Below are 14,878 nucleotides of genomic sequence, written 5' to 3'. Positions count from 1 at the left end.
ACCTGTAGAGACTAAGCTCGGCGGAGTCCCGGAGCCAAGATCCTGATCCCTGATTTATGTTGAAATCCAGTTAGTGCGGTCCTGCTCTGATCCCCGGCCCTGTTATTCCAGATGGTTTGCTGGAGCATGGGTAAAACGGGGTTTCCCAAACCCCGGTTTCACTCTGTACCTCCTTAATGCTCTGTAGACTCACCCCTGTCTGCTTCGACCCATTGCTCCCACCAGCCTTCCTACTCCTGAGGGACACCACAGTGCAATGGGACAAGGACTAAATCTGCCCACATGAAGCCCCAGCTGAGGCTAGAGCAACCTTATACAGAATAAGTCAAGGGCTTGTTTATTTGATTGAACTCTAAACATTTTTTTCCTTTTGTTATTAACTTTATAATGTATCCTGCCCCAGTGGCTGATTTCCCAAAACCTTTGAAAGTTTAACTACTGTCTATCTTGTTGGAATGGTGTCACTGTAAGGAACACTATTGAAATTAAATCTGTGATCTGAGTTCCAGTGTGGATGCTGGAGTCACATGGAACTTGGTCATTGCACCGTTAGCAAAACGGGTGTTCTTGTTAGATTGGAGGGGGAAAGAGGACCAAGAGGGGAGACAGGGAAGGAGGGAGAGAGAGGGAAAGAGACAGAGAGATAGAGGGACAGAGAGAGAGACAAACAGAGACAAAGAAAGGAAGGGGTGAGAATAAAGAGAGAAACTTTAAACATGTTATAATACAAATAATTATAGCAAGAAAGCTTTTCATAGATTATGAGTTTATTTTTTTCATTTTTATCTTATGTGTACATATTCCCTACCTGAATGCATGTGCACCACATATCTGCCTGATGCCCACAGAGGACATGGAAAATCCTGGAACTGGAGTTAAAGAGCCACCTTATGGGTTCACAAAACCAAACCCTGTTCCTCTGCAAAAGTAGCTAGCAAGAACTCTTAACCAATAATAAGCTGCCTTCTGATCTGAATTTTCTCTTTACCCCCCCCTTCTGCCTTCCCACCTTCCCTCTCCCTTCCTTCCTCCCTCCCTCCTTCCCTCTCCATTCCTTCCTCCCTTCCTCCCTCCCCAGCCCCTTCTCTCAATATACTTGAGTTTCTTTAGGTTCCAAAGAAACTAAAATAAGCATCTATATGAAAGCAAGAATTTTCTTTCGTTCTTTCTTATTTTTGCTTTTAGTCAAGATGTTTTTTTGTTTGTTTGTTTGCTTATTGGTTATTTTATTTATTTACATTTCAAATGGTGTCCCCCTTCCTGATCTCCCATCCACAAAACCTCTATTCTCCACCCCCTTTGTCTCTAAGAGGGTACTCCTCCACCTACCCACTCCTGCCTCGCCTCTCTAGCATCCCCCTACACTGGGGTATCAAGCCTCCACAGAACCAAGGACTTCTCCTCCCATTGATGCCAGATAAGGCCATCCTCTGCTACATATGCAGCTGGAGCCATGGACCCATCCATGTGTACTCTTTGGTTGGTAGTTTAGTTTCCTTTCTTTCTTAAACAAAGCAACTGAGTCACTATGAGATGTTTTGCACAAAATATTTTTCATCTCAGTGAAACTAAAATATTCTTTGAAGTCTTTAGAGAGAAACTGGAAGTTGATCCGTGATGAAGGCCTCATGGTGATGGATAAAGCCAAGGGTCTCTTCCTGCCTGAGGATGAAAACCTTCGGGAGAAGGGCGACTGGAGCCAGTTCACACTGTGGCAGCAAGGTGAGCTCTTGTCTTCTAGATTATCTTCCTCATGCACAGGCCAGATGATAAGTGAGTAGTCTTCTACTGACAGCTTCCTGTGGCATATGATCTGCCCGCACTGTCTTTAAACATGTGCATCTGCTTGTCTGTATACATATATGTATGTGGATAAATACACAAGTGCTTTCAATTAAAGAGTGCTCTGTTCTCTGTACCTCTGCAGTGTACGAGTAGCTGGAGAGCCCAGCACGTCTGTCACTGTCTCAGAAGGGAGTATCTCTGAGCTGTGTTCACTGCTGTAAAGTGCAGATTAGGCTGAGGGGACAAAATGGCAACAGCACGGTGGGAGCCACTGCAGAGGCTGAAGCTGGTGGCAGCAGTAGTGGTGATGGCAGTGGTGGTGGTAGTGGTGGCAGTGGCAGTGGTGTGCTTTGTTACGACTGTTTTCTACTTCCTCATTCATAAGCTTTAAGTATATTGGTGCTTTCCCACTCCTACCCACCCAACTTTAAGTTCTTTCTCAAAAACCAAGCATAAACCCCAAAGCAACAAAACCTCCCAAGGAGAACAAAATAAACCTACAGCCCTCCTTCGACAACAAATTGTAACCACACAAAAGCACGTGAGAGCACCATACACACACACGTGCACACACACACAGACACACACAAACAAACAACAACACAACAACAACAAAAACTACAGAGTCTATTATGGGTTGGTCAGCTACTCCTGAACATGAGCCCTGCCCTGGACTGGCTGATGTATACCCAGTGTCATTTTATTGGGAAAAACCGAATTTCCCTCTCCCCACAGGTATAAATGACAGTTCATGTGTTAACCTTTACCCTAGTGGGTAGGTTTTTATTTTTTCATTTATTCATTACATTTAAAAAAAAATACAACAAATTAAATATAATAAGATAAAACAGAAACAATCACATTGAAGTTGAACAAGACAAACCAACAGGAGTTTTAAAAAAAAAAAAAAGAGCCCAAGAGAAAGCACAAGAATCAGAGACTCACTCATTTGCACCTTCAGAAATCTCCTTTTTAAAAAAAATCACTAAATTATGGAAACCATAATATAAACACAGAGGACCTGGTGCAGGCCTATGCTGGCCCCATGCATGCTGCTTCTGTATATGTGAGTTCGTTTAAGTTTTGCTCATATTGATTTAGAGGGCCTTGTTTTCTTTTGACCATCCACTCTGTCTCTTAGATTCTCTCTGCTTCCTCTTTCATGGGGTTCCCTGAGTTCTGAGAAAAGGGATTTGATGGAGACATCCTATTTAGTGCTGAGTGTTCCAAGGTCTCTCACTCTGCAGTGTCTATCTATGGGTCTCTGTGTTTGTTCCTATCTGGTGCAGAATGAAGCTTATCTGATGATGACTGAACAAGGCACTGATCTATGAGAATAGCAGAGTATCATTAGGAATCATTTTATTGCTACATTTTTTTTTTCTTTAGACCAGTATTACTTGGCTTCTACCCTAGGTCCCTGGGGTATCTAGTCTCAGGTTCTTTGTCACCCAGGAAGTATTGAGTTTGTATTTAAACTTGTATCAAATCAGATATTTGTTGGTTACTCCCAACATATGGTTTGTGCCACCACTGCACTAGCATGTCTTGCAAGCAGTACATTGTTGCAGATAAAGGGTTCATGGTTCATGTGGTGTTTACATTTTTATTTCTGTAATGTGGAGAGTATCATTCTGTGCCAAAGATACTAGCAAGTGGGGGGTAAAGGTTCTATATAGGCACCAGTTCAAATGTTCAATGAATTGTATAGGTGTTATTTCAAGCATGGGGTCTTGCTGTCAGTTTGTGGAGAGCAATCTATAGTCTTGGTAACTGCCTGAGTTGTTTGAAGAGTCCTGTGGGGACCCTTTGGCCAGTAACTAATAGATGTAACTAATTATGGTTCATTGGTGACAAGAGATGACCACTTGGGACTTGATGTCTCCATTATTTGTATATATTTTAGGAGGCTTCTACTGTATTAGATTTCCATACTACCCCTCAAACGCCCTTCAGTTTTAGCAGTTGCTTTATGTATTCCCTCCCATACATCCCTCATTATGTATTTATTCCTTTTCCCTTTCCTTATCAGATCTATCTGTTCCATCTCGTCCCTTATGCTATTCCTACCCTCTGTTGGTCTATGGCTTGTAGTTTGGTAATCATTGACTTAACACTAGATATGCTCTTATAATTCAATTATCAAATAATATTTTGTCTTTCCTAGTCTGGGATACTTCACTCAGGATGCATTTGTGTAATGGTTTGGTTTGGTTTGGTTTGGTTTTGGTTCCATCAATTTACCCGAAAATTTCATGGGCTCTTTTTTTAAACAGCTGAGTAATTCTCCATTCTGTAAATATACCATATTTTCTTTATCCATTCTTCAGTTGCGGTGCATGTAGGTTGTTTCCAGTTTCTGGCAATTATGAATAGATCAGTAATGAGCACAGTTGAGCAATTTTCTCTGTGGTAGGATACTTTGTGTATGTGCCAAAGAGTGGTATAGCTGGATCTTGAGGTAGATTGATTCCCATCTTCCTGTGGGACTGCCACACTGATTTCCATAGTGACTGTACGAGCCTAAACTCCCATCAGCAATGGATGAGTGTTCCCTTTATTCCACATCCTCTCCAGCATGAGCTGTCACTTCTTTTGTTGATGGTAGCCATTCTGACATTAGTTATATGGAATCTCAAAGCAGTTTTGGTTTGCATTTCCCTAATGGCTAAGGATGCTGAACATTTCTTCTCAGCCATTTGAGATTTCTCTGTTGAGAATTCTCTATTTAGATATGTACCCCATTTTATAATTGGGTTGTTTTCTTGATACTAATTGTTTGAGTTCCTTAAATATTTTGGATATTAGCCCTCTACCAGATGTGTAGTTGGTTAAAATCTTTCCCCATTCTATAGGCTGCCACTTTGTCCAAATTATGATGTGGCTCAGCAGTTAAAGGCTAGACTCAAAGCCAGAAATATAAGAAAGATCAATTTTCTAACTCTGAAGAATGATAGAACTGACAGATACCATATATTTTCTTCACCAATAAGTTTGTAACATGGATCCCTACAGTGCTAAGGGCCTGAGTCAGTGTTAGAGCTCTAGCCTGGGTTGTACGAGACCCTGGGCTTGCTTGCTAGAAGTCTAACAAATTACTATGTGACTACTGTTAAATATGTGTGACTCACAAATTAAAAAATATTGCCAACCATGACTAAAGTACAAAGGAAACGCATATCACACATCTTTATTCTAGAGCCTAGGGCAAATGGTACTAACAATTCTCACCACTTCAGGATGACTGAAGCTTTAAGTCCTCCTCTGCAGTCTGCTTGCAGCAAGGATAGAATGTGATTGGAAACTGTATTTTAATGCACAGGGCTTGGAAACAACAAGCTTAGTTTACAGTGTTGTGTTGAGCAGCCACTAGCATTGATCAGAGTTGTCATGTAAAATGAAATTTCTCTTCTCTGAATATTAAGAAGAATATACCCACATCTCTAGCTCCATGAATATACCTGATAAAGTCATATGCAAGTGGAGCATTATTCTTTTATATCTGTATTGACTGTTAGATCTCTTGCCAGAGCCATTGTCCCAAAAAAGCCAAGTTTGCTGCTTGTTAAGAATTAACTTTGGTGACAAATAATAAAAAGCACAAGCAAATTCACTGTTAGCAACACTGGGCATTCCTTATGCAATCACAGACTTAACTGAATGCCTCCTGCCTTGTAACCTGTGATGTAACAAAATGAGGATGTGTTCTTGAGGATTTGGAAATCATGGTCCTTGTTTACAGTCCTGAATGTATTCTCTCTTGATCTACGTGTGGGCATGCCCTGAATCTCCTTGAAAAGAGTAAAGAAAGTAGGTGCGTCGAGTATAGAGTGATTCCCACTACCAGTGAATACTGGAAGAAGAGTATTCAGTATATGCCAGTGACTCTGCAGGGTTGCAGTGTAACAGGAACTCATTAGTAAAGGGCAACAAAGAGGCAGTGCTGAGGCCTGGGTTAGTCATGGTTCTCTAGAATAAAAGAACTTATAAAATGAATCTATATCTATCTATCTATATCTATATCTATATCTATATCTATATCTATATCTATATCTATATATAGATATATATATATATAGAGAGAGAGAGAGAGAGAAAGGATTGATTAGAATGACTTATAGGCTGTAGTCCTGCTAATCCAACAATGGCTGCCTATGGAAAGAAGATGCAAGAATACAAGAGTTGTTCAGTCCATGAGGCTGGATGGCTCAGTTGGTCTTCAGTATAAGTGGGAATCCTGAAGAAGTAGGCTCTAATGCCACTGAAGAAATGGACTTGCTAGTGAGGTCAAGAGCCAGAAGATAATGAGAGAAGCTGCCTTCTTCCAAGTCCTTTAAATAGGCTTCCAGCAGAAATGTGGCCCAGATTAGAGATGTGTCTTCCCACCTCAAAAAATCTGGACTAAAGAGGTGACTCCCCACCTCAACGATCCAGATTAGAAGTGGATCCTTCCCATTTCAAATGATTTAATTAAGCAAAAATTCCCTCACAGATGTGCTCACCACAAGGCCTATCTAAAAGCCTAGATGTTGCATCTATGACAGGTGCACTGTAATTGCTAACTCTCTGCTCTCCCATTAAGTGTGGTACCTCTCTGTGTGTTGGTTTGTCCTCTGCATAACAAGACCTGAGTAACCTCCTTCCTGGCTACAGTGAACATCATACATCACTCTAAGCGTCTGGTCTGACCGTAGTGAGCAATATGGGAATTGTGTGTTGAGTGCGTCTTTCCAGTCACATGTGGATACTAAAAACAATGGGTTGCAAGCTGTGGATGTTGAACCACTACTGCCAACCTTCTCCTGAAAGAGACTCTATACCTTAGGACTACACGAGATATACAAGCTGGTTGGTTCCCTGATGCTTGAGATCAACTATGTCTGGTCAGAAATAGTTCAGGCTTCCAAGGTTTTCTGACCTGGGAATAAGGGCATGGACTTTGTCAGTTGAGTGTTTATGATCAAAGCATGGTCTAGACCTGAGGTCACTTGAACACTATACCAGAAAGCCAGAAAGCTCAGTTAGTTTCAGCTTATGGATATGTAAATTAGGGATCCTCACTTTTTACGTCCCTAAAGGTTAAAACTCAGACCTCACCAGAGGAAGTCCTGGTGACAGGATCGATTTGGTAGTCTTGGCACAACTGACCAATCAGGTGTTACACAAGCTCAGGCCCTACCAATGGGTGGAGGAGAACCCAGCTGCTCCGGTGGCTTCAAGCTACCAGACTTCACCCAGCTTCAACTTGAGCAGCCTAGTCCCCTACTAGCCCTCCTAAAACCTTGCTTATAGATGCCCTGGAAAACCAGGGCTAAAGAGTCCATTATGATGGTTTATACATTTGTTTGCTACTCTTTCAAGCTGGCTTACATTGTTTGGCTCATTAGGGCACAATATTACTAACTAAAAAGAGCACATAGCAATGTACTTGATTTAAAAGCAAAAAGTTCATCTGCAAAGAGCTAATGAAATGGTAGAAACCATTTCCTAAGTTTAGTGATCCACTTGACAGAGGCAGAAAGCCATGGTGCTATATCTCTTAGAACTCATTTTGTTCTCAGCATAAGATTATCTTAGTGAACATGAACATTAAAGTCAAACTCATCTTTAGATGTAATTTCTTTTATAGGAATTTTGAATAGAAAAACAAAATTCTCTTTCTTTAAAAAACAAAACAAAACAAAATCCTGTTGTTTTCCTCCTCCGTGAAAGCTAGTGGTACTGTATACATTCTGAGCACATCTTCTCAAGAAGAGTGTGGAGAAAGTTTACATGGTCCAAGATGCTGAAGATGAAGTCTTAGAATCTGTTCTTGATATAATTACTCATAAAAAATACTTTTTGCTTAAAGATCCTGATGTTCTTCATGTCGCTTTATAATGTTTTTTAAATGTCACTTTAGCAACATATGATTCTTAATATATTGAAAAATACACTAAATTCCAATGAAAAATGTTTTGCTATCTCTTAGAAATGCATTTCACGTTAGGCATAGAGCATAAAGTATTCTCCTTTCTTAGAGACTGTATTAATTTCTGTGTACTACAATAATTTGACAAACTAGTGACATGAAGGCATAGCTCAGAGGTCTTCAGTGGGTTTCACTTGCTAAAACCAAGTCATTATCCTTCAACAGACTTCAGATTCTAGTATTTGCCCGTGGCCTTTGTGTCCCTTATCCATCTCTAAAACAAGAAATGGATGATCTGTCTCCTTATAATCTGAATTATACACTCATTTCTCTCACTTTTACACATATAAGAACCCTACAATGACATTGACCTTTAACTGTCTTTCTCTTGGCCTTCACATTCCAACAGCAAAGGTGATCATACAAGTACACTGGCTCAAATAAGATGAGAAAAAGTTTTACTGCAGTTTGGTTGTGTGTGGTGTGTGTGTGTGTGTGTGTGTGTTTCAGTAGTATCTCATTATGTGATCAGGTTGATCTTGAACTCCTAGGCTCAAGTAATCCTCCTAGTTAAATTGCAGAATAGCTGAGAGCACAGATGCACCATGACAACTGGGATTTGCTTCTCTCAGTAGTTTTATCATGTTTTGTTCTAGGAAGGAAGAATGAGAACGCCTGTAAAGGAGCTCCTAAGACCTGTACTTTACTAGAAAAGTTTTCCGAAACAACAGGATGCAGAAGAGGACAGGTACCAAGGGTGTTTTCAGAGATGGGAAGAAGACAGTTTGTTGTCAGGAAAGAGGCAGAGCTGACCTTTAAAAAAATCACAGTTATTTCCCTTGGCACAATGGATGTCTCTTTTCCCATTCGCTTTTTAATGAAACATAATTTCATGTGGTTGATGTCAAAATTTGAAGGTCGAAAATGTTGAGTATTATGTCACTTTGTGGGAAATTAGACTGCTTGTTTTTTGGCTCCTTCACTTCAAATAAGATATGAATATAAGTCCCAAGGGTTACAAAGACTCTCATATGAATTGATCTTGATTCTGCTGCCTCTCCACGCCTTGTTTAATGATGATTGGGTGTCATACTTTCGATACAGATCAAATATTCCATCATGCACCCTGGAACTCATGTGTGGCCTCATACAGGACCCACAAACTGCAGGCTCCGAATGCATCTGGGGTTAGTGATCCCCAAGGAAGGCTGCAAGATCCGGTGTGCCAATGAGACCAGGTATGTTTCCTTTGTCAGTTTCTTTTGTACCCATCCCTCAACAGCAGATGTCCTTATAGAAAGTCTGTGGTCCATGGGCTCATGTCCCTTTCTTGGTCACTGTAGTATACAAGAATGACGTCATTTGCATCCAGACTTTACTTTGTGACCTTCTTTGTGCTTCCTGGTTGGAGAGATGTCATCCACAGTCAGAGCAGGTCTGCCATTTACCCCCAGAGCACTCATCTGCCTGCCCAGCTGCCTTGGTTCTTCAAGGTGGACAGCCTTGCATTCAGAGTCAATTCACTTGCCTTAAGCTCCCACAGATTGAGTTATGTATATGTATAGGAAGTCTTGCTCCTTGAAGACATCACCCAGTGGGCATTTGCATTTTGCTCTAGAGGCAGCAACATGGTTCTGTGAGTGACTACCACTATGTAACTTTGACTAGTCAGTTAATCTCCTTAAATCTCAGCTTCCTGCTTATAAAATGTGGCAACAATACTGACTCTTCAGGGTTGTATGATGGTAAAGTGTACAATCCTAAGAGGCACTTGATCCTCTTCCTGAGATCAGCAAGGCCATGGTAAATGGTAGGACTCACCTCACATCGTGCTTTCTCCTCTTCTAATCACAGCAGCTGATTTGCCCTCTTGTGAACAAGGCACACTTGGCTCAAGACACACTGAACAAGCCTCATAAGCTCTGGTCTTTTTGAGGAGTTATCTAGATAGTTGTTTTATGTATTCGAAGTATACCAATTACTAGGATCCAATTTCAGTTCATAAAAATAAGGCCCGCCCTTTGCCATCTTGAGCTATGTGCTCAGTGCTGTGTGTCTCAGTGGTTGTTCTGGCCAGCCATCATTGCTGTTAATGTCTGTTAGCCTGCCGATCATGCTGAAATGGAAGCTCCTAGACATGAGAAATCAGGAAGTTATCTTCTACAGCCCTTATTGTCTATGAGAGGGGATAGAATAGAAAGGACAACAAATGTTATGGGACACTCACCGTCGGACCACAAGGGACCCCCCTCGCCTAGACATACATGATCAGGAAGATTGTAAGAGAACTGGTACTACATGAGCCCGAGGGGAGCACAAGTCAAAGTTACAAATGGGTCACTTGTCCCTGAGGTTTGGGAATCTGGGGTAGTGTTTTGTTTTGTTCTTGCAGTTTTCTTGTGTATTTGTTTTTATACAAGAGGGTTATGGGTATTGAAAACTGAGAGGAAAACACTCTGAAATACCTACAAAAATAAGGATGCTGAATCTGAGCAACACTTTGTGGTTCAGCAGCCAAGAGTGAGAGCACATGAGGAGGAGGATAAGGAAGGGAGTACGGCCATGGCCAGTTCCTAGGAAGGAAGCTTCTGATGCCAAACTTATGGCTCCGCTCCTTGTCAGGGTCTGTTGTCTGAAGGGAGAGATGAGAGCATCCTCAGTAATTGACACAGTGAAATGTTCCAAGGTGAAGCAGAGTAAAACCTGGATGCTGGAACGAGATGGAGACTAAAGAAGCAGGAGATATGAGAGGGTGGGCTCAGGGAACTCCTCAGAGTGTGGTAACAGAAGAAGTCCAAGATAGCTCTCCTTGTTCAGTCTTCAGCAGGAAGATGCTGGTGCCCGGACACATTGACAACTGGAAATATATGAGGCAAGTTAATGGAAAGGAAAATGAATTTAGTGCTTATACCTATTTTATTTACATTGCTATTGGAACAGAGAGGAACTATCAAAGAGCTGGTTAGAACTAGGATAAAGTCGAGTCTGAAGACAGAGGTTTGCGAGTGGAACTTGGCAGGAGCTCTGAGGGGCAGCTTGACTGATAACTGAGATGACAGTTATGGAGAGGGGGTGTTATGGGAAGAAAGTGGATAGAATCTTCCAGTTCTCCTTCCTGAATACAGGATAGTATCTAGAACTTGTTTGGTGGCTTTCAACCATTTCCATGCATGTTTTGTCTCTTACTCCCTCTTTTGTCCCTCTCTCTCCCCCTCTCTTCCTCTTTTCCTTCCTTTAGTCCCTCCTTCCTTCTTACATACTTATAACCAAATTACTCAGTTAAGCATCCCTTTAGGCATAGGTAGGAAAGTGTGGAACTGATCCTTGACTTCAGAGACCTGAGGATGAAGAATCAAGCTCAGCTAGAAGGATGGTCATGGCAGGCAGGCAGGCAGGCAGACAGGCGGGCAGGCAGGCAGGCAGGCAGGCAGGCAGGCAGGCAGGCAGGCAGGCAGGCAGGCAGGCAGATGTGCAGGCAGGCAGGAGAGTGGGTGAGTAGAGCCAGAGGTATAACCACAAAGACTCTGAGAGCTCAGAATAGTAGGTGACTGTCTTAGTTAGGATTTTATTGCTGTGAAGAGACATCATGACCACAGCAACTCTTATAATGGAAAACATTTCATTAGGGCTGGCTTGCAGTCTCAGAGGTTCAGCCCATTATCATCATGGTGGGAAGGATGGTTCTGGAAGAGCTGAGAGTTCTACATCTTGACCCAAAGGCATGTAGAGGATGGGTCTCTTCCACAATGGCTGGAGCTTGGGCACTGGGAGACCTCAAAGCCCACCTACACAGTGACACACTTCCTTGAACAAGGCCACACCTATTCCAACAAGGCCACACTTCCTATTAGTACCACTTCCTTTGGGCTAAGCACATTCAAACCACCATTGATCTTTCCTGGAACTGGCCATTTGGATGTACCTTTGCATCAGTGTGTCTCATGGTCACACTTGAGGATGCAAGCCACTGCTATCGCCTCCATGAATTTTAAACCACCCACCCTAGATTCTCACCAGAGGTCAAACAGCTCACCTAGAGGACTCTCAATGGGATATTAACTTGCAGACTATCAGTGTCTGCTGAGCTAAAATACACTCTAGTTCATGTGACACTAAAGAGCTACTAACAACAGTAATTTGCAGGCTGTCTATTTTGCAAATTCACAGTCATTTTTAAAAAGTGCTCTCCACCCATTTGCCTATTACGAGGCACTGAGTTGATTCTGCAGAGGAGCTGGGAGCATGGAGAGTGTTGCTCCTCACCATGGCTGCCTGTCAGCAGTCCTTCTTCATCCCTGCTGTCAGGGGTGCATTCTCATCCTTAATCCTTAACTCAGTGGTGCTTAGAATGGGTTTAGCATTTCATTGACAGAATAGTGCTTTTCATAAAAGAAATGGGTTGAGTTACCTACGTTCTATATACTGTTTAAAGTGCATATACTGGGGAAACTGAATAGCCTATAGTCTGTAAAGATTTAGAATACAAAGGCTTTCAAACCAAATACGCAAGCTTCATTCTGTGATACATCGTGCAAGGACCAAGTGTCAAAACAAGCATACCAGGAAAGAAGTCGGGCTTCCTTGTGCTGGGTGCCAGGCAGCGATTTTTTTTTTTTTTTCAGAGCCTGACACCTGGCCTGCTGAAAGAGTAGGTTACCCACGGCAGTTTGTTTGCTGTAGTTCTCAGATCTTGATAATCAGATTCCTGCTTCCCTGGAACCATGGGATTCCTGCCAGGGTGTGAGTCCTGTAAACATACCATCACTACAACACAAAACACAACATTGATTTTTTTCTCTGATATTGAGCTTGCAAGACATGTAGCCTTACACCTTAAAATATCATCTCACATTTACTAATGCCTTCTGATTGTAAGATGAGATTGTGTGTCCCTTGGAAATAATTTATAAGACACAGAGAAAAATGACGTAAAGGACTGTCTTTGATCCTGTCACTCAGCGGTATTATCCAGATGCTTCTCGGTACTGTCACGAGTGTGTTATTAATGCCAGTGACACAGCTGCGACGCCGCCACTTCTAAGCACATTAGGTACAACATCATTCTTAACAGTAATTCCAGGTAATCAGGCTTATTAAAATCCCTGTGTTACAACCCAGAAGACTAAGCTATAAAAACAAACTGCCTATTTGTATTAGCTTCTTTGGGAATTTATAAATGGCTACATGCTAGATGATATAAGGCAACAGAAGTTCATTATTCTGTCAGAGTGTGAGATCCAGGTGTTTGCAGGGCTGGCTCCTTCAGAGACTCAAAGAGGCCATTTGTACCTCTCCTATCATTCTGGGGCTGCTTCTTAGCCTTTGTGTTCCTTGGCTAGTAGATACTTAATTCCAGGCTCTTCCTCTACCTTCACCTCCTGCTTCCTGTATCTTCTTATTTATTCTTTGACACTGACACTGTTGGACTTAGGGACCCTAATATTGTTTAGGGCTGATACCATTTCAAAAGCATACACTTGACATCTGCATAGATCTCTATTCTATCTAAAATGGTTTTTTTTGTATTAACATGTAGTCAGAAGTAGGCTCAATCCTAAGCAATGTGGCTTGAACTATATTCCTAGGCCCAACTTCACAGCCTTGATGAGAAGAAACATGGGTGGGGGGCAGAGGAGGCATTTCTTCCTGTGTCACTGGGCAAGTATCAGGCACCAGCAACGCACTGTTAAAATCTGTTAAAGTTACTATCAATATTAATGACACATTCACTAAGTTGTTACTGTAAGTACTCCTAGTATCCACTTACCTATAAATAAGCAAAGATGGTGGGGATGGATCATGTGACTCCCTACATGACATTTATTGGACAGTTGTCCTGCCACAGCTATCTTCAGCAAAAGGTCTATCATATAACCAGCTGGGAGCACTTTTACCAATCCCATCTGTGTGCAACCCTACTTACATATCTTCGCAAAGCTAAGTGCTGATCATAGCTGATTAACTCAGCCTCTGAAAGCTGAACTTTGTACTAGTCTTTGCTATCTCAAGCTTAAATGAGCTCCGGGTGTCCCTGCAACCATATGCATTCAGATCACTGAAGGGAGCTCTTCCCTGGCTGTGTGCAGCAAGACAGCACTGACTGGTGCTCGGCTGTGATTGGGCCAAACCTAAGCAAGGCTCTTTGGTTAATAAAGCGAACTGGAATATACTTCTCTGTGCTTTACCTAGTATTGTAATATCAAGTCCATTAAAAAAAAATAGCCTTTCCTTGACTATACTTAGTAATGTATGCTGAGCTGGTAACAACAGCTCAGAAACAACAGAAGACAGCAGACACAGGGCAGTAGCAGTGATTGCTGGGGACAAGCCAGGTTGAGGAAGGTAGAGCTAGCCAAATCTCAGGCCTCTGAAGCTGCTGGACAGTTCAAAGTTAGCCAGAGCAGCAAAAAGAAAGGTGGCTGAAGTAGAGTAGTAGAGAGACAGCAAGAAAGAGTGGAGAGCTGACAGTGAAGAAGAACCAGATGCTTCAAGGAGATGGGACAGAGAACCTGCAGGCCTTTGTCACCAGAGAGCTAAGTGTGTAAGGCCAAGGGTCTCAGATCTGGATTATGACACTGGCAGTGTTATGAGCTAAGGAACCTACTTTCTAGGCCTGGGCAGAGCTGTGACACTAGCTACTGTCAAGGCCTGAAGAATGGAGATATACTAGATCAGCCTAGAGGCTGCAACAGCAGCTGCAAGCAAAGGTTCAGGAATCCTGGCTTCCTAGACCTGCCTAAAAAGCTCAACAGGTCCAGGGCAAGGAGTCCTGATCCCAGAGGCCTGCGGCAGGAGGTAACAGGGCTTCTTGTTCCTTTCTGCTTGCTGTTGCTTCTTATCACTGCCAACCTTGGAGGGAAATGAGCCGCCAAAGGCCAGCACTCAGAGAACTCCCTTGTCTACTTACACTGTGTATCTGGACAGCCGACCAGACCCTCAGTCAGTTGATTGGCAATACAGCTAACTATAGCCACATCAATTACTTGTTTCCAGGTAATCAGATGGAGGCATTTTCTCAAGGTTCTTCCCGGAAAACTAGCTCAGTGGCTCTCAGTTTTCCTAATGATAAGACCCTTTGATGCAGTTCTTCTTCTTGTGGTAACCCACAACCACAAAAAATAATTTTTTTTATTACATCTTTTCCTCAATTACATTTCCAATGCTATCCCAAAAGTCCCCCAT

General features: G+C 42.2%; 1 protein-coding gene across 15 annotated transcripts in view; it reads left to right on the top strand.

Moving 5' to 3' along the window:
* Asph (aspartate beta-hydroxylase) overlaps positions 1-14,878 on the top strand; it is a 205,420-nt gene that overhangs the window by 170,828 nt on the left and 19,714 nt on the right. For all 15 annotated transcript variants that reach the window (XM_021161304.2, XM_029476172.1, XM_021161305.2 and 12 more), the window contains 3 exons: positions 1,587-1,722; positions 8,353-8,444; positions 8,801-8,934. In XM_021161304.2, coding sequence (XP_021016963.1) covers positions 1,587-1,722; positions 8,353-8,444; positions 8,801-8,934 — 362 coding nt within the window. The remainder of the gene's footprint in view (positions 1-1,586; positions 1,723-8,352; positions 8,445-8,800; positions 8,935-14,878) is intronic.

This window comes from Mus caroli, chromosome 4 (genome assembly GCF_900094665.2).
Source record: "Mus caroli chromosome 4, CAROLI_EIJ_v1.1, whole genome shotgun sequence".
In the NCBI taxonomy this organism is placed as follows: domain Eukaryota; kingdom Metazoa; phylum Chordata; class Mammalia; order Rodentia; family Muridae; genus Mus; species Mus caroli.
This window is presented reverse-complemented; position numbering and strand designations above follow the sequence as displayed.